A 22,717-nucleotide genomic window follows, 5' to 3' on the forward strand; every position below is an offset into this window, starting at 1 on the left:
ACGTGCTTCGAACACAATCAAATCATCACGCCGTAGAAACTCCAAACGTTTTTGGTCGTTTGCTAACTCCAAACGAAAGGAAGTTGGTCTGCCAACGTACTTGCATCTTGGTGAAGAAATCGCCAGTTCAGAGCTGGAAAAATGTAATTTCTTCAAATCAGATCACGCCTTGAAACGTTTTAGATTTACATGCGTTTATAATCGATGAGCCGTTCTGTCAGCCATCAGAAAATTGAAAAGCTCGTACACTGCCGGCCCGGATGGTATTCCGTCTTCTGTGCTCAAGAATTGTTCGAACTCTCTGGCTACCCACTTAGCTAGGATTTTCACACTGTCACTCCAGGAGGGAAAGTTTCCTGATGAATGGAAGATGTCGCACAGGTTTCCCGTTTACAAAAAAGGCGACAAAAGGAATGTACAAAATTACCGAGGCATCACATCTCTATGTTCTTGCTCCAAAGTATTCGAGATAATCATGAATGATGTTTTATTCAGTGCCAGTAAAGCGTACATCTCTACTGCACAGCACGGCTTCTATCCAAAGCGATCTGTAGAAACGAATTTGATAAAGTTTGTTTCGCTGTGTGTTCGTACCATGGACTCCGGTGGTCAAGATGATGCAGGTTATACGGATTTGAAAGCATCGTTCGACCGCGTCGACCATGGAATATTGCTTGCAAAGTTAAAACAGCTTGGAATTAGTCGCCATCTAGTGTGCTGGTTCAAATCATATCTGTCGAACCGTTTGCTTTCTGTGAAAATCGGTTCTTCACAGTCTGAATACTTCTCCAATACTTCAGGTGTACCACAAGGAAGTAATCTGGGGCCTCTCTTGTTCACGCTGTTTATCAACGAACTCTCCCGACTTCTACCTCCTGGTTGTCGTTTGTTTTATGCGGATGATGTTAAAATGTTTAAGATTATCAACAGCATCGAGGATTGTGAAGAACTGCAATCGCGTGTGGATAGAATGGCGAACTGGTGCTCTGCTAATCTCCTGACGCTCAGTATTCAAAAATGTAATGCTATTTCCTTTTATCGGAAACACAAGCCGATCGTTTTTGACTATTGTATCTCTGGTACTACCCTCGAAAGAGTGAATACGACCGTTGGGTTTTATATGAATTTGAATAAGGTTTTATTGTGGGAATAATTAAAACCTTTTGTTTTATGGTGGTCATAAACAAGGCCAACGAACAAAGCTTTTATATCACTCTTGAGATATCCATAAAACTCTTTTAAAACATGTTTTAAAACTGAACTTTTTTTTTAGCTTTGAAGTTTTAATAATAGTTTTAATATTGCTTTCAAATGCGTCATAAAACCAGTTTGGGTCACTGCTTTAAAACTACTCAACGTGACTCGATCTATTCGCCATGTTGAATTTGGAAAGTAGTGTTGCTGTATAACTTATACGTGAATTATGCAATAAGACGCATGATGAGGTTAGCATATTTTTACCGACATAATGGGAGTGACATGTGTGTCTGATAAACTTAAGATGCTTCTCATATCCCAAATTTATAAAAAAAAATAAGTTAGTTTTGATTTAGATTTGGGAAATGAGACACATAAATGTGAAATGCTATTAAATATATGCATGACTTGCGGCTTTTCATGAAAAGCCGATGCGATGAAGAATCATTTTAATTCACGATGATTTCGAGTTTCCGATTTCTAAAAAAGTGAAGGAGAAAATAATTTTTGCATTTTTCCTCATGCTAATGTGCTCCTGGTTAAAGAATTTGTCCTTGTCACATACACACATATCTGATTCCTACAAATTACACCAAAAATACGAATGGGTAATATTCGCAGGTTCACTAATTTCAGGAAATTACTAGCTTTCGTAAATTTCTTATACGGATCCGCAAATCTGCCGAGAGCTTTAATTTCCACAGATTTGGCATCGTTGCCCGTAGGATGAAAAAGTGCTTCCCGTCTCAGCCACTAGGCTGCGTGTTATCGAACCGAAGGCCATCTGTTGTAGGGAAGTGTAATCTTGACAAAGTTTTATAACAAGTTTAAAACGGTCATGAAGTAACCAAAGAGAATTATTGATGTTATCACAAAAGCCATTGAGCTATTTATCGTCAGATTTTTTGTTTTCATAAAAAGGAATGTCGCCATGTTGAAATAATGATCAACGTCATAGCCGTGATTGAAAAAATACATCAATTACGATCAAATTGATTATTCATTAGTGGCATTAAATTATTTCAGAGTTTTTTTTTGATAGAAGTACAGTTGCTTTATTGAAAACTATTTGAAATTGAAATATTTTGAGCAGTTTAGAAAATTATTTATTTTTATTTATGTTATTATTTATTATTTATTTATTGTTATTATTTATGTTGTATGAACTATTTAAACAATACTTTTATTTCAACATCAATCATTACAAGTAAAATCAGAAGCTTGATTTTCCACACATCAGGGGACATTGTTATTTAGTGAAAATGAAAACAAAGGCAATGGAATGACAATAAATTTAATCCTTAATATTAAATTGAAACAGTTTTATTGTTACTCTTATGATGGTCACGACAACCGCTTATAGAGTATCAACAAATTCAATACAATGTTTTATTGAAGTTTTATTACTACTCTTAATACGGTTTTAATAACTTCTTCTAGATTGGTCCATTAGGCCGGAAGGTGTTAGGAAGAGGTTTTGGTGGGGTTATTAGTTTTATTAGCAAATGGTCATGAAAACCTCTTATAGAGCATGATAAATCTTAAAATGTTACTTGGGGAGTCACACTGGATCAAGACATGACATTCAAGCCGCACTATAACGACATCATCGCAAAAGCTAATCGGCAACTCGGATTCATTTTCAAACTATCTGAAGACTTCCTAAATCTAAAATCTCTGTACTGCTCTTTAGTTCGTTCTATCCTTTAATTTTATGCTGTAGTTTGGAGCCCTTATCATAGCGTATGGATCTCAAGGCTAGAAATCGTGCAGCGTAGATTCGTGCGTTATGCACTTCGGCACCTTCCATGGAGGGATCCCGCTCATCTTCCCGCATATGATGATCGATGTAGACTACTTGGTATTGACACTCTTCAAATGAGAAGGAATAGATCGCAGGTTGTCTTCTGCTAGATCAAAAATTAACTTTTAAAAATCACATTGAAGGCCTTCAAGTTAAATGTAACAAATATATTAAGTGTCTATATCCACTTATAAACAGAAAATCAAAACTTTGTCTTAAGGACAAACTTTTGATTTACAAACAAATTTTTAGACCAGCCATGTTGTAATACAACATTGTTGTATGCTGTGCTAATATGGACTAGATGCTGCAATACCAGAAAAAAGGCACTTCAGAGGATTCAAAATAATATTTTGAAAATGATTCTCAAGTTGCCTCCGTGGTATAGTACCAAAGAACTTCATAGAATTTCTAATATTGAGACATTGCAACAAATGTCCACCAAAATAATTTCCAATTTTAGACAAAAATCGTTGCAATCTACTATTGCAACGATTAGCTCCTTGTACCCTTAGTATAAAATATGTTTAATTTAGTTTACGTTGAAAACATTGTAATTCCTACATGGTTCAATTAAACCAGAGAAAGAATTCTAACTGCCAGAGGCAATTGAAATGTATTAATAATAACTAAAACTGTAACATAGCAAATAAGGATGATAGTGTTAAGAAAACACGGAACACCTAGTCTAAGAGATGAATGTATTAGATAATTAGCAAATAAAATTAGTTAAAAAAAAGAAAAAAAAAGAAGAAACCTTTCCGTGCTGCTGTGGCTACTTTTAACAGCATTTATAGGCTATTTGGTTTTAAATTACCATTGACCACCTTTTTAGGATGATTGTAATCGTTTAATGTATACTTGGTTAAATTTACTATATTCATTAAGAGCACCAAATGTCAGATGAATCTGTATAATAAACATAAACATGAACATAAACATAAGTAGTTCTTGGTAAATTCCATTGCCGAAAGCGACAATATACGGCCGAACAGGTTATTTAGCCGAAAAGCCGTTTGCCCTAACAGGTCATTTGGCATACGGCCAAATGTAATTTACTGAACGGATAATGTGGTCAAAAATGGTCACTCGTTAGGCGTAATGGCCTTTTTGTCAAATGACCATTAAACAAAATTCCGTAAGGGGCCGTACACTAATTACGTAAGCATTTTTCTGGGTTTTTCAACACCCCCTCCCCCCATGTAAGATTTTTTCCATACAAATATTTTTTTATTTATATGGAGCGTAAGAAAATGGAAGACCCCCTCCCCTCCCCCATAAGTGCTTATGTAATTAGTGTACGACCCCTAACCTCTCTACTTTTTGAATCGATACTGGCTTTTAAACCAAAATTCTTCTAACCAAAATTTAGCAGTGCCAAACTAAACGTTTATTTGAAACTATCCTCAGGTTGAAAATTGTTTGACCGAAAATGTAGTTTGGCCGAAAACGACATACAGCCGAAAGGAACATGTTCCATTCGGCTATATGTCGCTTTCGGCCAAAATACAGTTTCGGACTAACCGTTTTCGACCTGATAACAGTTTTGGAAATACGTTCAATTCAGTTTAATGGGATTTGGTTAGATGACTTTTGGCTTAAAGGCCAGTATCGACTTAAAAACTAGAGAGGTTACGAAATTTCGTCCAATGGTCGTTTGACAAAAAGGTCATTTTGCCATAAATTTATATTATATATACATACATATTATCTGTTCAGTAATTGATATTTGGCCGTATGACTTGTTGGGCCAGATGACATTTTCGGCCAAATGACCCTGTCAAACGTCCATTTTTACCAAATGGCATTTTCAGACTGATGACGGTCAAAGGACCATTTCGGCCAAATGACCTGTTAGGAAAAACGACTTTTTCGGCCAAGATACCAGGTCGTATTTTGATTTCAGCCATAGGAATTTTTGAAAAATTTCTATGGACAGAACACTAGTCGTTAGATAACCGCAACATGTTTACGTTTCAGTTAGCGAATGTCGTTTGATAACTGCAATACTTTCTAGATGTCAGTCGACGTCAGATGCAATAGAAGTGCACTCGATTGTGCAGCGAAATGCAGCTTTCATTGACTTTTACATAGTTTTGAAGCTCAGCGTTCCGATAACTGGTAAACTGTTGCAACTATCGCATTGCAGTAAAAATGTTAAAATGGAAGTTAAATTACTTGCAGTTATCGAACGTCTACTGTACAAAGAATTTATCGTAAAAATTAATAAAGATTAATTCAATAAACTCTTAGAAATTTTTCGTTGAAATATAAAGATTATTTTACTGAAATCTACATTTTGAGCAATCTTCCGCGGAAATTCTAAAGAACTTTCCGTTGAAAAACCGGAGAATAACTTGTGAAAATTAAGGAATTTCACTTGTCATAAGACGAGTCTGTACCTTCCCATTTAATTCTACCACTTGATTGTACCTTGACAGATACGTATTTCGACCTCAACAGTAAGGTCGTCTTCAGTGGCTCGTACTTCTTCGAGTCAAGTACGAGACACTGAAGACGACCTTACTGTTAAGGTCGAAATAACTATCTGTCAAGGTACAATAAAGTGGTGGAATTAAATGGGAAGGTACAAACTTATCTTATGACAAGTGAAGACATTCCACTAAAAAGCTCAAAATAATTTTCTTAAAGAATTTCCCTTGAAAACTCTTTAGAATCTCCCGCGGATATTCGGAAGAACTTTCTGTTTTAACGTTGGCCATGCCAAACTATCCATCCTAATTATTTTAGACTGAGCAAGCCAACCCTAAAACACCTATTTTACCAGCCGCATTCACGGTGCCCCGGTAGACCGTTATTATAAAATAAAAATGTCCATCAAAACCAAGTACAGGGCTCGATTCCTGTGGTAATTCTCCACCTCTGGACCAATTTTTAAAAAAATCCCTAGGAGGAATCTCGAGAAATCTTGATTTGAAGTTTTTAGTTAAGAAATTTCAAAAGAATCCATACAAGAATCTAAAAATGTCACCAAAAAACCCGATTAATCCACCTAGATAGATGTCCTTCAATTCTTCTTGTGCCTGCCGGGTCGGAAGTAACCACCAGCTTTGCAGGGTTGCTGTCCGGCATTGTTGGAATATGCCCTGCCCATCGTACCCTTCCAGCTATAGCTACCTTCTGGGTACTTGGCTTGCCGTAGAGCTGGGCGAGCTCTTGTTTCATCCTTCGCCGCCACACACCATTCTCTTGCACAACGCCAAATATGGCCCTAAGCACGCGTTGCCGTTATTAGAACCATAAATATTTACAACTGACTTATCTTACCAAACTGACTTAAGTATGTTTTTGTATGGCTAACTTGCTCGAGTTTAGTATAAGTGTTGCTTTCCATGTTTAATAGAATGAAAGGTAAATATTAATTTTAATTTAGTGTTTATGTTCATAATAGAGAGAAGTAAGACCAGAGTTCGTGTAGAATAATAGTAGTTAGAAGCTGTTATACTTGATAACAGCACTTATTAACCGATCTGTGCTGCCAAATCTCGTCAAAGTTCTAATCAACGGACTAGATAAAGCATGTTTGATATGTAAACCAAGACCTATTCCGGTACCTCTACAGAACTCTGAAACATGATAATTCAAGATATGGAACTTTGACGTGCATGGAAGCTGCGGCTTTTTCCAGCTGCGGCAAAGCCATCAATTGCTTCCTCAAAACCATGCTCGAGTTTCAACGAGATGTATCTTGCGTATACTTTTTTGAAATCATTCAGAACCTGCTGGTTTAAATATTAATTAGAAAATTGTTAATGTTTAAGCAGAGTAACTGACGTAATCTGAAAGATCGGTGAACTAGTGAACTCTATGCAATTTGTTGGTGCCTCATCTGTACTTGGTTCACCCATAAATTTACTCAACATGGCGCTTCTCGAGCAACTTTAAAATCGTATTAACAATTCCGAACTAGATGTGTAGTGGCGGAGATAAGCAAAGGTTCATTTTATTCCTTTATTAAAATGTTTCTAAAAGTTCAAAGGTTGAATATTTTATCTTCGTCGTAACCGAAAACTCAAAAGAATATGCACAAAGCTTGTAAAATTCTTTCTTTCTCTTGTGCATTTTTGCTGATGTTTTCCTTGGTTCTCGATATCTCATTCTATATGGCGAGCTCACTCTTAAAACTCGTAGCTTTTCCTTACCGCCATCTTTGGAGCCACTACCAGTCCGATGGTCCTTTTGCGGGGAAATCTCAGAATTTGATAAAGCTCCGTCAATTCAATTGTTACAGCTTCTGTCAAAGATGTAACCTGTTATATAATGCTAAACAACTACACTACTTTAAACAAATTTTTAAGCTGTTGGTTTTTTCATCGATTTCTTCCGTAATCCGTACTCCAATCTTTACTTCTGATGATTGAATACATTTGTAAATACAATAAAAAAAAAACAAACTTTAATCTGACTGGCATTTAACAAATAATATGCAGCCTGCACGTGAATTCATTAATGGTTCTAAACTAGAAGTAGCATTTTTGAAGATAGCTTCAAGCCATACAAAAAACATACCTAAGTCAGTTTGGTGAGCTTAATCAGTTGTAGAGATTTATAATTGTATAATTTATAATAAATAATTGTAATGGGGCCCTCCTTAGCCGTGTGGTAAGATGCGCGGCTACAAAGCAAGACCATGCTGAGGGTGGCTGGGTTCGATTCCCGGTGCCGGTCTAGACAATTTTCGGATTGGAAATTGTCTCGACTTCCCTGGGCATAAAAGTATCATCGTGTTAGCCTCATGTTGTACGAATGCAGAAATGGTAACTTGGCTTAGAAACCTCGCAGTTAATAACTGTGGAAGTGCTTAATGAACACTGTGGAAGTGCTGCGAGGCGGCAATGTCCCAGCGGGGGATGTAATGCCAATGAAGAAGAAAGGCAACAAATGCAAACTGGTTGAAAACAACTTGAACCATTTTTTGGACGCCTTTGAAGGTGTTTTGGGGATATTATTGAATTGAAATATAGATTCTTTTGAAATTTCTTAATTAAAAACTTCAAATCAAGATTTCTCGAGATTCCTCCTAGGGATTTTTTTAAAAATTGGTCCAGAGGTGCAGAATTACCACAGGAATCGAGCCCTGTACTTGGTTTTGATGGACATTTTTATTTTATAATAACGGTCTACCGGCGCACCGTGGCATTCTTCTACCAGTATAAAGAATTTTCTGTATGAATTTCAAAAAATACTCAACTGAAACTCAACATGAGTTTTCCGTGGATATTCCGAATATTTTCCTGTAGAAATTTGAAACAATTTCTGGTGAAAATGCTTAAGAATTTCACATGTGAATTTCGACGAATTTCATGCTGAATTTCCAAACAATTTGCTTTGGGATTTCCAAAGAGCTTCTGTTGGTAAATCCAAAAAAAATCTCGGAACTTCAAAGTAGTTCCATTGGGAACTCTGAAAATAATTTCCAAATGAATATTTTTTGAAAAATTCAAATAATTTTCAAAAATTTAAAGATTCTTCCGTTAATGTCTTGGAAGTATCTCGAATAAAAGCAAAAATAAAATTAAAGAAACGTAATAAAAACAACGCCACACCGATTCACATTAACATAACATAAGACATTTTTTTCCAAAAATGTTCGTGTATTTGCCCAAACTCGTTTCATATGCCTTTTTACTTTTAGCCTCTTTTCGCGCATAGAAATCAGCACCATGTTGCTGGTAGCGGTTGGAAGGAAACCAGTAGTCACATGCTGCGATTCATAATTTCTCTTCATTCGTTAGTGGATGCAAAGAAAATAGTCAGCGTGCTATCTAATTTTTTTTTTTGGCATATTTATATTTTTCTGTAAAAAGAAATAGTTTCACTGACTCAGAAAAATAGAAAAGCTATCTCCGACCCGATCAACGAAACCATCCACACTATCCGAAAGAAATTTCATCCATACTTACTCATATTGAACTGGGCTGGAATAACATCCGGGTCCGGTTCGTCATCATTGGCATCCTTCGGAGCGTTTTTCTTTCGCAGGCTACTCCTGTGCTGCTGCTGTTGCTGCTGGTACTGGTGGTTGTGCGTTTGTGTGCTTTTTCGCTTCTCATCGGAACCGTAAACGTAATCGAATCCGTCCGGGGAGGTGAAAGAGATTGTTGGAAACGGACGAGAGAAAAACACATGATCTGTGAATTTACATGGATTATATGAGCTGGAAATGTTGGAGGGACACGGTAGTTTCCTATTCGTCAGAAATGCTGCTCAAACGAACCTAATGCGATGGAAAATAGGTACCATGGGAGCGCATAGTTCCGCCTTACCTTCAAACAGTTGGTACCGCACTCGAAATCGTCGGATATCACAATATTTTTTGTTTGTTGTGCGATTTTCATATCATTCCGTTGGTCCACTTCGCTCTGGCGACGACAGCTGATCCAGCACTGGCTAAAGTATGCTTTGGTGGAAATTGAGAGAGCCAATATTATGACGGTAAGCAGGGCGCCGAGTGCTATTGGAAGCCATTCCGTCGAGTGTTTGCTAGCTGCAATTATCAGTGAAGCAAAGACAGTCAGTCACAGCTAGTTAGCGGGCTGAATTGGAATGAATGTTCACAGTGGCCTTGGCAGATGAATCCGTAATGATGTCAAGTGGTTTGGGGATACATAGTGACTTCATTATTTTCGATTCTAACAGAAACTTGGTCATAGACCTGTTCTGGTTAACGGCATTTGAGGATTTTTCAGCAACACAAGACCATGATGAGTGGAACCGATTACCAGATTTTCATATTTTTTCATATAGGGTAAAACGTCCTATCTTTGTGGTATGCCCCAATGTTGCGGTAGTGTTAAAGTAGTCCATTCTGTATATAATCCCATTGAAAACAATTGTGGGTACGCTAAAACTTTTCGGATTAACGACTAGAACAGCTTTTGTTTGACAAAATTCCGTTCAAAATGATGAAAAATCAACATTTTTCGTTAAAAATTTGAATCCGTTGAGCCTATTATTGCGGTAGTGCTAAGGTCCTATTGTTGCGGTATCGCTCCCCATAAGAATTACATGCAATACCGCAACAATAGGACTGACCTTCAAAAAATATCGCAACGATAGGCAACTGCATCCTATTATTGCGGTAGTTTGTTTTTATTGTGATAAAAACAAAACAACATAAGTACAGCACAATTGACGTAATATTTACGAAACTATAGTTAACGAGCATCCTATTCAACTACTACAATGTGGAAATCGACCAACAGGTAATTTTTGAAGAATTTTAGTAATCAATTCTGTTTTGACACGGTGCTTAACCCCTCCATAATAGGTCGTTTTACCCTATTTGATTTCATATTCTAATCATTTTGATTCGATTTAACCTTCCGGGACTCGCATTGTTGTAACAAGTACAACACTTTGAGAAAAAATTAGATGTCTTTTTATTCCGAAGACTAACTTGAAACGAATCACCATGTATTCTTCACAAAATTAATTCTCCATCATTCGAAAAAATACCAAAAATATTTTGATAGAAGGCTCGGGTAATTATGACTGAATAAACGACTCAGGGTGCACCGAAAAAAATATAAATAATAAAATATTCAAGTATTGTTTTATAGCCCCACGAGCGAAGTTGTTCGTGGCCGGCCGGAAATTTCCTAAAATCGCCACGATGGGTTCGCGAAAATTGTTAGAATTCAAACAGGAAGCTTAAGCGTCACCTCGTTAGAGGACTTCCCGTTCATGTTAAATTGTTGCCCGGTCTAAGACTCCGAAGTTGGTCCAATAGAAGAAACTTTCGAAGGAAGGTTCCAAGAACAATTCCGCAAACTCCACTGTCCTAGCGTCCGACTTACTCAAAATTCATCAACTAGAGCGAACATTACTGACACGACCCTAACGCAACGTTTTAAAGACGAACTTCTCCCATGAAAGTTCAATTTAGGGTAAGACGGTATAATGCGCCCCACCTGGCCAAAACGCCCCCCTTTGATTTCTAGAAAACTATAACTAATTAAGGGTCAAAATCAGTTGGTACCTATAAGTATTTGTAAACCCATCATACTATGTGAATGTGGAAGTATTTTTGTATTACACAATGAAAATAATAGCAAAATACAAAAAGTTACAGTTTTGATGTAACTTTTTATGTTTGTTACCTCAACATTCTGGAGCGACTCTGGCATACTGTCCACAAAACTTGCACTGGAACACTCAGTTGGGCAACAAAATAACTTTTCTCAGTGGTTAATATTATATAAAATTGATTCCATCTTTAAAAATGTAACGATTTTCGAAAACATGTTTCACTGGCCAAAACGCCCCAGTGTAGGCAGGACGATATGCCCTTACCAACTGGACACAAGCGCAGCGAGCCTGCAGCAGTTGCTTCCTAATTGTATGGAAAATATTGAAATGTAATTCACACCTGCTTAAATGGACCTATGTTGGTTTTTTAATATCAAGCGCATAAGGATTTGTAACCTTTTTATTATGGGATTGATAAAATACTAATGAAGGGCTTTGAAACGTCTTTGGCTAAGGTGGGGCGTATTGCCCAGGCACTTGTTGAAATCCATTTTTTCACGACTTTTCAAAAAAGCTTTATTACGTGTTATCTGTAATATTTTTATATGACTACTCACGGGCAATACATTTGCGACTTCCTGGACTACCAAATAACACAAAGTTTGCATAAATTGCGTTGAAAAGTAAAAAGTTATCAAGGAGTTGCCTTAGGGGGGGCATATTATACCGTCTTACCCTATCATCATCGGAAGTTCCACTACCTATTCACAACACATGAATTAACAACGAAGAATCGCAGAAAGGAGAGAGCTCAAATGATCAATAACAGCGGGAAGAATATTGCGGAAAGTAGGGGAAAGGACTACAATTTCAAGATCATTTTCACATTGCTAGCTTTATTGTCTATTTCTATTAACTTTAGGCCTAAAGATCTACCGCTATATCTGCGTGCTCTCTACCCTACACTTCCACACTCTAACAATGACGTCACATGTGCACATGTTACTCACGCTTTACGCTTCCGCATTCTATTGTCGGCGGGCCGGCATTGTTCACTATTATTTATTTATTTATTCAGACTAAGGCCGAAGTGGCCTGTGTGGTATATAAGAGTCTTCTCAATTCGGCTCGGTTCATGGCTACACATCGCCAACCACGCAGTCAACGGAGGATCCGCAAGTTATCTTCCACCTGATCGATCCACCTTGCCCGCTGCGCACCTCGCCTTCTTGTGCTCGTCGGATCGTTGTCGAGAACCATTTTCACCGGGTTACTGTCTGACATTCTGGCTACGTGCCCGGCCCACCGCAGTCGTCCGATTTTCGCGGTGTGAACGATGGATGGTTCTCCCAGCAGCTCATGCAACTCGTGGTTCATTCGCCTCCTCCACGTACCGTCCGCCATCTGCACCCCATCATAGATGGTACGCAGCACTTTCCTTTCGAAAACTCCAAGTGCGCGTTGGTCCTCCACGAGCATCGTCCAGGTCTCGTGTCCGAAGAGGACTACTGGTCTAATGAGCGTTTTGTAGATAGTCTGTTTGGTACGGCGGCGAACTCTATTCGATCGGAGCGTCTTGCGGAGTATGTACGATACAAAGTATGTACGATTTCCAGCAACTATGCGTCTCCGAATTTCTCTGCTGGTATCATTTTCGGCAGTCACCAGTGAGCCCAAGTACACAAATTCTCCTACCACCTCGATTTCGTCACCACTGATGCAAACTCGCGGTGGGGGGCTCACGTTGTCTTCTCTTGAACCTCTTCCTATCATGTACTTCGTCTTCGACGTGTTGATGACTAGTCTGAAGCTTGGCTTCCCTTTTCAGTCTGATGTAGGCTTCCTCCATCTTCTCAAAGTTACGTGCCATAATATCTATGTCGTTGGCGAAGCCAAATAGCTGGACGGACTTATTTAAAATTGTACCACTCGTGTTAATCCCTGCTCTTCGTATTACCCCGATGTTGAATAGCAGACACGACTGATCATCACCTTGCCGTAACCCTCTGCGGGTTTCGAAGAGACTCGAGAATGTCCCTGAAACTCGAACTACGCACATCACTCGATCCATCGTCGCTTTGATCAACCGTGTCAGTTTATCCGGAAATCCGTGTTCGTGCATTAGCTGCCATAGCTGGTCCCGATCGATTGTATCATATGCGGCTTTGAAGTTGATGAATAAATGAAGTGTGGGCACGTTGTATTCGCGGCATTTCTGCAGTACTTGGTGAATGGCGAACACCTGGTCCGTGGTGGAGGGTTCGCCCATAAAACCCGCCTGGTACTGCCCCACGAACTCCCTTGCAGTTGGTGCTAGTCAACGGCATACAATTTGGGAGAGTACCTTGTAGGCGGTGTTCAGCAATGTGATTGCGCGGTAGTTGCTACAATCCCGCTTATCGCCCTTTTTGTAGATGGGACACACGACACTTTCCATCCACTCCTGCGGCAAAACTTCCTCCTCCCAAATCTTGGTAATGACCCAGTGCAGCGCTCTAGCCAGTGCCTCACCACCGTGTTTAAATAGCTCTCCTGGTAGTTGGTCAACCCTGGAGATTCGCCCAAGCAGCACAACTTGTTTCACTACTGAACTTTTCTCTGTGTTGCAACTATTCGGACAGAAACAATCTTTGCGTATGTGCCATCAAAAATAACTCTCTTGCAATCTAAAAAGCGCAAGAGGTGGAGCCTACGGAAACATTCTTCGATTGCAGTATAATTGCAATAATGTTGCAAAATACTACAGCGGAAAAAAAATAAAAATATAAAACTGGATTCGATTTATGGATCTTGTCATTGATAGTCCTTCACTCTACCACAGCACCATTCAACACTTCGAAGGGACTGCATGTTGACTCACCATGAAAACCATACGATTATGAAGTTTTGTACTCAGGTTTTCTGTTACTTGATTGTACCATCACCGGAGAAAAATGTGAGTTGTCAAAACGTTGAACGATGCTAAATTAAACATGAAGACACACTCAACTTATCTGCAACTTAATTTAAACAAACAAATAAAATTTTGAAAGACGCATTGAAGTTACATGGTTAAAAATATGCAACTTGATGATTTTGTTTTGTGTTCGCAACATAAAGTGCAGTATTCTTTGTTTGTTTGTTTCCAAATGTCAAACACGTACTGCAATGGTAATGAAACATTGAACACAACTCGAACGTTTTTGACATCTTGATGCAACTTTTTCGTGCTTTGATGTTTTTCCAATGCCTTTAATGAAACTGAATAGAAACAAGGTGCTTTTTGGAAGATGTTGCGTGTGCTACTTGGGCGGAGCCGGTCAAATTATGTCCTGCGCGCGTTCTCCCAGGTCCATCACCATACCGCCGTCTTGGTCGCCACATCGCCATTCAGGTGTTCTTCGTAGTGCTGCCGCCATCTTTGGATCACCTCACGCTCGTTCGTTAGAAGGTTCCCGTTTATGTCCTTACACATATCAGGCTGTGGCACGTGGCCCTTACGTGAACGGTTTAACTTCTCATAGAACTTTCGTGTGTTATTCGATACGGTGTGCAAACTATCCGGTCCGATGACCGGTCTATACATTTCCTCCCTTCCTACCTGTGCGTTCATGTCACCGATGACGATTTTGACGTCCCGCAGTGGGCATCCATCGTATGTCTGCTCCAGCTGTGCGTAGAACGCTTCTTTCTCGTCGTCGGGTCTCCCTTCGTGTGGGCAGTGCTCGTTGATGATGCTATAGTTGAAGAAACGGCCTTTAATCCTCAGCATGCACATCCTTGCGTTGATTGGCTGCCACCTAATCACGCGTTGGCGCATCTTACCCAACACTATGAAGCCGGTTCCCAGCTCGTTGGTGGTGCCACAGCTTTGGTAGAAGGTAGCCGCTCGATGCCCGCTTTTCCACACTTTCTGTCCTGTCCAGCAAATCTCCTGCAGCGCCACGACGTCGAAGTTGCGGGGATGTAATTCATCGTAGATCATCCTATTGCAACCTGCGAAACTTGGCGACTTGCAGTTCCATGTTCCAAGCTTCCAATAGTGATACTTTATTCGTCGCCTAGGTTTTTGCCGATTGTATCGAATCGCATTATTTCTTATATTGTTCGTAATTATTGTTTTTCAGGCGGCGGTTTCAGGTCGTGTCAGGGCTATTTAGCGTCCTACCTAACACCATGTCCTACCTAACACCATGGCAGTTGGGCTTGAGCGCTTTGATCGAGCGGCACACGGTCGCTTTGGTGGGGCCTACTTGCGGATACATGCAGCTTTTTATAGGGATTTAACAGGGCCCACTGTCAAACCCCACCACATCCTAGGCAAGCCCCACAACTCGCTGATGGCCTGGGGAGGGATCGTCAAGCCCTTGTACATAGTCCTTGCTGGCCGCGAATGTTCTGCAAATGTTCTAGACTCTCCAAATTGTTTTGGAGTTCAGATTAAATGGTCTACAACGGCAACTACGCCTGGTATATAATCAAAATCAACCCAGAATGTCCATATAACTCCCTATTGTAGATTGTGGTTGGATTACGACTGTGAATTTTTGTAGTTCGATTTTCGGATTGGCTATCAGTCATGAATAATAGCGTTGACAATTTTATTTCATCGCCGACGTTTCGTATTCCATCCCTGGATCGAAACGTCGGCGATGAAATAAAATTGTCAACGCTATTATTCATGACTAATAGCCAATCCGAAAATCGAACTAACTCCCTATAATTCTTCCCTATTATATGCAAACCAAATTAGATTCATGCAGATGTTCTAGGTTCTCCAAATTGTTCTAGAGTTCTGATCAATTGTTTCGCCTGGTTAACTACCTTTGGTATAAAACTGAAATCAATTCAGCATATCCATATGATTTCATTGTGTCCTTGCATGTTATAGGCTGTAAGTTAGTTTAATTCAGACGTTCGAGGATTTCCAGATTGTTCTGGAATTCATATGAATTAGTCTAGAAGGCCAACACCTTCTGGTATCCAACCGAAAGCAACCCAGCATGCCTAACAAACACCTTAGTAACATTATGCACTTTAAAAGCATTATAAAATTAAAAATGTGACTTGTTACTTAAAATGATCTGAGTTCCTGAACAATTTAGAGAACCTAGAACTTGACCTTGACCTACTTGACCTTGTATGGACACGCTGCCTGGGTTGGTTTTGGTTTGATATCAGACGTAGTTGACCTGCTAGACCAAATGATCCGAACTCCAGAACAATTTGGAGAACCCAAAAAATCTGCATCAAACTGCAAGGTCTACATTGACTGGGTTGATTTCGGATTGAATCCAGGCGTAGCTGACCTGCTAGCCGAAAGATCTGAATTCAAGAATAACTTGGAGAACCTAGAATATCTGCATCAAACTAATTTGGACTGCACAAAAAACGCAACGGCTTTAGGGTCTTGCAGGGACAAGCTGGGTTGTATTTCGTTGTGAAGTTCGTCTTGATAGGTAAATTTTACTCATATTGAATTTGGTAAATCGATACTTTCTACATTTTAAATAACGGCATCCGTACTCCAGCTGATCTAGCAAAATAATTAGGGTCCCTAGAAACATAACAAACTAGATTATGCATATGTACAACATGTGATAGATTTAGTTCGGAAAAGGTATTCGAGGGTAACCGCCCCTTCGGTGTGGTTTGATCCCACGACCCCAGTTCGCATGACAGGTGCTTTCCCTACTAAGCTACGAAGGACCTCCGTCGTCCACCGCAGCTTAACAGGTACTGATGAAACCAAATTCCCAGCACCTAGCAGATATCGGCTGGTAGAGATTTTCAATCCAGAGCTGGCTCATCTCTCAAAATTTCTAATTCTTCATTGAAATTTTATTTTGATATCGACTCGTGGAAGCCAACGATGCCATACTTAAAATTTTTTCTCGGTCACTCAGATGGTTCTTTTGAATAATATTCCAAGGAACTTCTATTCCACATCTGGAATATGCTTCAGTCAATGGTCCGTTCATAAGCGATTCATAGAGGAATGAATGAATTATAGACCAATCATTATTTTGGAGTTTGGATAATTTGATTTATCCAATTAACCCACTTATGAATCATGTATGATATAATATCCCAGTACTGCCGTAATCTGAAAACGTGCGCCATTTTACAACATACATGTTTTCCATTTTTCTGTTAAATAGTACGATGAGTACTACTCGTTAACACCATTTTTGGAAAATGGCGTATACGTCACTTTGCCAGATTACGGCAGAGTAGGTCCATTGGGTTGATATGACTTCAATTATTATTCATACAAGCTGCTACAGACTATTTTGATTATAAAACGTCCCGGAAGTCGTAATGTTTGAACTACTTAGTTATTCAAGGCCGTAAACCCAGTGCTTCTAAGGCCCTACAAAAAAAAGTTTGCGAACAAACCTCATAGTCATTGTGCAACTTGATGTTGACTCAAGATAATTTTGGGTACCTTGTCTCTTGGATCTCATGTTAATGGAAATAAGGATCATATGCTTATTTCATCGGATTGGGTATATACCGATGATGAGGACATTACAAATGTCTTGATTGATCTGGTAGATATCGTGGGCTGAACTTGAGAGCATTTTGGAGTACCTTAAGCATCATCTCGTATTCCTGAATATTAATCACTGGTTTAACGTTCAGGATGACCCATCTTATCTGAGTGTTCAGAATGATTCAAACATTTCAACTTCATTTGCATGCTCTTAGAATCGAAATCTTCCCAAGGTTTCGGATATCTGAGTTTTCAGGGTCAGTCAAATTTGAGCTCCCATATTTTTTCTGTAAAGCCAATATCTAGATGAACAATTTAACTGAAGAAAATGGTGGCCTAGCTCTCTTTTGTGATTTTATAGACAATCTAAAGCGCTGGGCATATATGACCCATCCATCCTGAAAAGGTTGAGATTTGTTTTGGAATTCAATTTCAATCGTTATTATAACACTAATTTTAACCTAGATTGTTTTAGGAACTGGAGTTTTTTTCTGCAACACTGCCACTTTTTCATACCGCAGGAATCTCCTTAGTTCTAAGACCCTTTTATGAATTTAAGAAGCATTCTATTTAGAATTTCATGTTGATTTTTTAAAAGACAGCTTCTCTATGTCATATCCTTTTTCATACGCACTACTAGAATTTTGTGCATTTAGAACATTTGGGTGCAATATTAAATTTTTCGATCAATTATCCTAATTGTTCAATATCATAAAAACTAGACTTCTTAAGCCTAAATTATTGCCTACATTTATCGCTTGGGGCCCTCCTTAGCCGTGCGGTAAGACGCGTGGCTACAAAGCAAGACCATGCTGAGGGTGGCTGGGTTCGATTCCCGGTGCTGGTCTAGGCAATTTTCGGATTGGAAATTGTCTCGACTTCCCTGGGCATAAAAGTATCATCGTGCTAGCCCCATGCATAATATACGAATGCAAAAATGGTAACCTGGCTTAGAAACCTCGCAGTTAATAACTGTGGAAGAGCTTAATGAACACTAATCTGCGAGGCGGCTCTGTCCCAGTGTGGGGATGTAATGCCAATAAGAAGAAAAATTAATTTTAAATTCTAAGATCTTCTAAATTTTCAAGAATAATTATTCTGGAGTTGCAAGGGAAATCCTTCGGAATATTGACAAGGCATTTTTTTCCGAAATTCTGTGGAAGAGTTCCGAAAAATGCTCGGTAGAAATTTTGAAGAACTAGAAGAATCCGTAGAAGGATCCGAAATGCATATTTACGATGAAAATTCCATTAAACATCAAATCCCGAAGAATTTTCAGTATAAATTAGAAAAAAAAATCAGCTTACTTTTTTACAGAATCTCTAAAGATTTTTTTCAAAATCCTGGGCAACTTTAATGAATCTTCAAAGGAAATTCTTCTAAATTTCCAATGGATTTTTTTTTCATTTTCCAACAGAATTTCTTTGACATTTTCAGCAGTTTTTTTTAATCTCCAAAAGAACTTATTCGGAATATGCCAAAACATTTCCGATGGAAATTCCTAAGATTTTCCAGTAGAAAATCGAAAAAAGTTCATCTGAAACACCAATAATGAATTTCCCGAGGAAATTCCGATGTTTTTACAAGGGAAAATGACGAGAAAATTGTACTGTTGAAGGAATTCCTTAAAAAATTAAATCAGATTCCTTAAAAAATTAAATAAAAAAATAAAGAAGAAGAATGAATTCCCGATGACATTTTGGAAGAATTTATGGTACAAATTAAAAAAAAAGATTTATTTTTTGAAAATCCAAATAATTTTTTGAAGATAATGCCTCGAATAAAAAAATACTTGGAAAATTTAAAAAAATGTGATAGAATTCACAAAGAGCCTAAAAAAGTATTCCGAAAAATTTTCATTTCAAAATTTCAAATTTGAAAACAGAAATCCAAAAACAAAAAATCAACGGAAATATCAAAGTGTTTCCTGTTGCATTGGCTGTTGAATATCTTTTGGAAATTCAGAAGACTTTTTATTGAAAAATTTAGAAGTCTTCTTCTTCTTCTATGGCTCCATATTCCAACTAGAAGTTGGTCTGCTTTTCAACTTAGTATATTCTATTAGCATTTCCTTAGTTATTAATTGAAAGCTTTTATATGCCAGCCATTGCACGATTATATATCTTGTGTAGCAAGTATGATGGATACACTATACCTGGGATGTCGAGAATGTGTCCCTCTCGAACACATCCTAGACAGGAACGAGAATCGAACTCGTCATCTCCGGTTGACAACCCAACGCCTTTGCTCGCAAAGCTAACTGGAGACTGAACATTTTGAAGTGCACTTCTTAAAATGTTCGAAAAACTTCTTTTGGAAATAAAGAAGAATTTCAGGTGAAAATTCGAAAGAACTTGTCGAAGAAATTCATTAGAATGTAAAAATAATATATGTAAATTATATGTATTTCCCGCGGGACTGTTTTGAATTTTCAGACAGAATTCACATGAAATTTTTTTCGGAGTTTTAAGGAATTTTTTTCGGAATTTACACTGGAGATGTTTTGTTTTTTTTTCATTAACAATTTGTAGCAAAATTTTTCAGAGAGAATTGTTCAAAAACCATTCTGAATGCCAGCACTTTATCAGGATTATATGAAGTAATGTCAAAGTTTTTACAGGAAATTTCTTTACTGGATTTTTCTATCCACAAGAAATTCTTCTGAAGTTTTTTTCTCGGACTATTGTAAAAACATGAATATTTTTCAAATTTGTAGCTGCAGTCAGCTGATGCAAAAGTGTCGGCGGCGTGATGCCAAAAACCATCTGCGGCGGTGGATTTTTTTATATTTTCCCATTTTTCCTTTCTAAATTTTTGTTGTGGAAATTGAGACTGAATCGCAGCCTGTTTTTTCGTTTATTTTTTATGGAAAAAGGATCTAAGACTAAGATGGTCAAATAGCGCAGATATGCATCGGCGTTACGACCGACACTGCGCTACCGGTTTTTCTCGATGCACACCTGCGTCTTTTTAACGCTGAGTTGAAAAGACGCTACTTGGGCATCGGCCCAAGATGCGCTTTGCGTTTAATGATTAAATCATTAAATTTTAATGATTTGTATTTTTTACACCACTATTGTTATTCACCAAAAGCTTTTCGTGTAAAAAAACCCAACTTAATTCACCGAGTGGTGATACTGCCTTTCTCGCATTTAGCCAAGACACCAACCTTATATGGCGCTTATATAGTTCGATTCCATTTTCTTAATAACTTTTAAACGCAATGGTCGATCGTTATCAAATTCAATAGTGATCAACAAGCCTTTGTCCCCTGTCGAGTGCAACTTGTTGCGAGAAAATTGGTTAAGAATTACTATATGAAAAAGTGGCTAATGTTTTTCGGTTTTCGTGTGCACACACACACACACACACACACACACACACACACACACACACACACACACACACACACACACACACACACACATACACACGGACAGACAGACATTTGTTCAGTTTGACGAGCTGAGTCGATTGCTATATAACATCATGGGTCTCCGAGACCCACCAGGACCACTGTGAAACGGCATCGAAGAGTCAATTGAGGAACAGCGGAGGATTAGATTGACGCATCGAGTGGTAATTCCGCACAACAAAACTCGATGGGCCACTCCAGTCCACTCGAGCTCGGCAAATACTCGAACCTGATTGGAACGGGTGGACGTGGCCGATTTCGAAATTGGGTATGACTACCCCCCGGCTGGTCCCCTTCTGATTGATGGCGAAGACTATACAAGACAGGGAGTTGTTTTCCGCCGCCATCAGAGCGGTGAGCTTCCCCAGGTGATCCAGCATGAAGTATGGTTCGTGTTTGTTGGAAAAGTTGAACCTGCAACGATGCAACGAAATGGGGGTCGGATTTAGAGAATATTTTCAATACACGAACGACCGGGTCAAACGCGTGCACAGTTCAATTTGTACTGACCTTCTGGTGCCGGTCCTCTTGGAGACTAATTCCAGCATAAACATCTGCGGTAGACCGCCGTCATAGCCGGGTGCACACTGAAGCTCAGCAAACTGTTGCGTTCGGTTGTAGAGCGTGCAGTTCGTTACCGGGGATGGAAGATCTGCTCACGACCGGTGGAGTTGTTTACCGAACCGTGCAGTGTTTGCAATGGTTAACCGAGATGCAGAGGACGACGTTCGGAGGGGTATTATTGAGGTGATAAATAGATTAAATATTTGATATAAAAAATGCTGGACCAATCTTTGAATACATACCGGCTAAAATCACGTGGAACAAACACGGCTCGGTTTGCACTCCGATTTCGTTGGAAGCCCAGCAGGAGAGTGTTCCGTAATCCTGTCAAGAAGAGAAAAGTTCGAGCTCTTGAAGAATTGAATATTATTGGGGAAAAAACACAGATTGATCCACCTATCAATGATATCGTCTTTCTGGCTTTAAAGCATGTCTTATTATTTGTAAAATTAGAAAAGTGAAATTATGGCAAGTGTGATAGCTCCGAGTTAGATGGAATTGAAATGTTTCCAAATCATATGCCGAAGATGTTGGCATTTGCCATTGGCTTGCGGCACACCGCACACGTCAATGCCCGTGTTCATCATATGTTCTAAGATGAACAGACAGATGGAAGACAGTTTGAATTAATTGATTCGGATTGATTTATTAAAATCAAATTGTGATGACTTTTGTTTATCCAACTTAATTGTGTGTGCATTAGTAGATGATTGATAATTTAATTTAAGTAAAAGTAACCAATGAAGAGAACCACAATATTGACAAAACTAAACTCATAACGCTACTGCCGTCTTTTATGAGTCTAGACAGCCAACCCACCTGTTCTGATACGGGAGTGTACTGTAGCACGCTGAAATTCCCATGGTTCGAGTAGCGGTGCGAGTCCACGTCGAGAATTTCTGCAGAGTTGTTGAACCGCCAATGGAAAGATCTGTTGAAAAAAAGAGAGAGGAAAATCGAGAAAAGCACAGGCATCATATTATGAACGCATGGGTTAAAGTGGTTAGAACGGGTTGGTTGGTAAGTATGCGAAAGTTTCAATTAAATGATGAGCACACCTTTTTAATTCAATTAGCCAATTAAGAGATTTTTCCAAACAGGCCGCTCTTTTTAGTTTCAACTGGGGATCACCGGTTTCTCGATAGAGTTTTAGCTGTTAACACGGGAATGTGGAGGCAATGTTTTTTTTATCTTGCTGAAAAGTTTGCCGGTTTACAGAAATATGGTGTATAATCAGTGTGCAAAATTGTACGACATTTGGAGGGGCCGT

General features: G+C 38.8%; 1 protein-coding gene across 2 annotated transcripts in view; it reads right to left on the minus strand.

Annotated features, from left to right (window-relative positions):
- Positions 1-22,717, minus strand: part of LOC134212199 (nephrin-like) — a 272,459-nt gene that overhangs the window by 10,327 nt on the left and 239,415 nt on the right. For both annotated transcript variants that reach the window (XM_062689845.1, XM_062689844.1), the window contains 6 exons: positions 22,267-22,378; positions 21,690-21,771; positions 21,394-21,535; positions 21,113-21,297; positions 9,289-9,509; positions 8,926-9,067 (listed from right to left, as the gene is read on the minus strand). In XM_062689845.1, the coding sequence (XP_062545829.1) occupies positions 8,926-9,067; positions 9,289-9,509; positions 21,113-21,297; positions 21,394-21,535; positions 21,690-21,771; positions 22,267-22,378 (884 nt within the window). The remainder of the gene's footprint in view (positions 1-8,925; positions 9,068-9,288; positions 9,510-21,112; positions 21,298-21,393; positions 21,536-21,689; positions 21,772-22,266; positions 22,379-22,717) is intronic.

Source organism: Armigeres subalbatus, chromosome 2 (assembly GCF_024139115.2).
Source record: "Armigeres subalbatus isolate Guangzhou_Male chromosome 2, GZ_Asu_2, whole genome shotgun sequence".
Lineage (NCBI taxonomy): Eukaryota > Metazoa > Arthropoda > Insecta > Diptera > Culicidae > Armigeres > Armigeres subalbatus.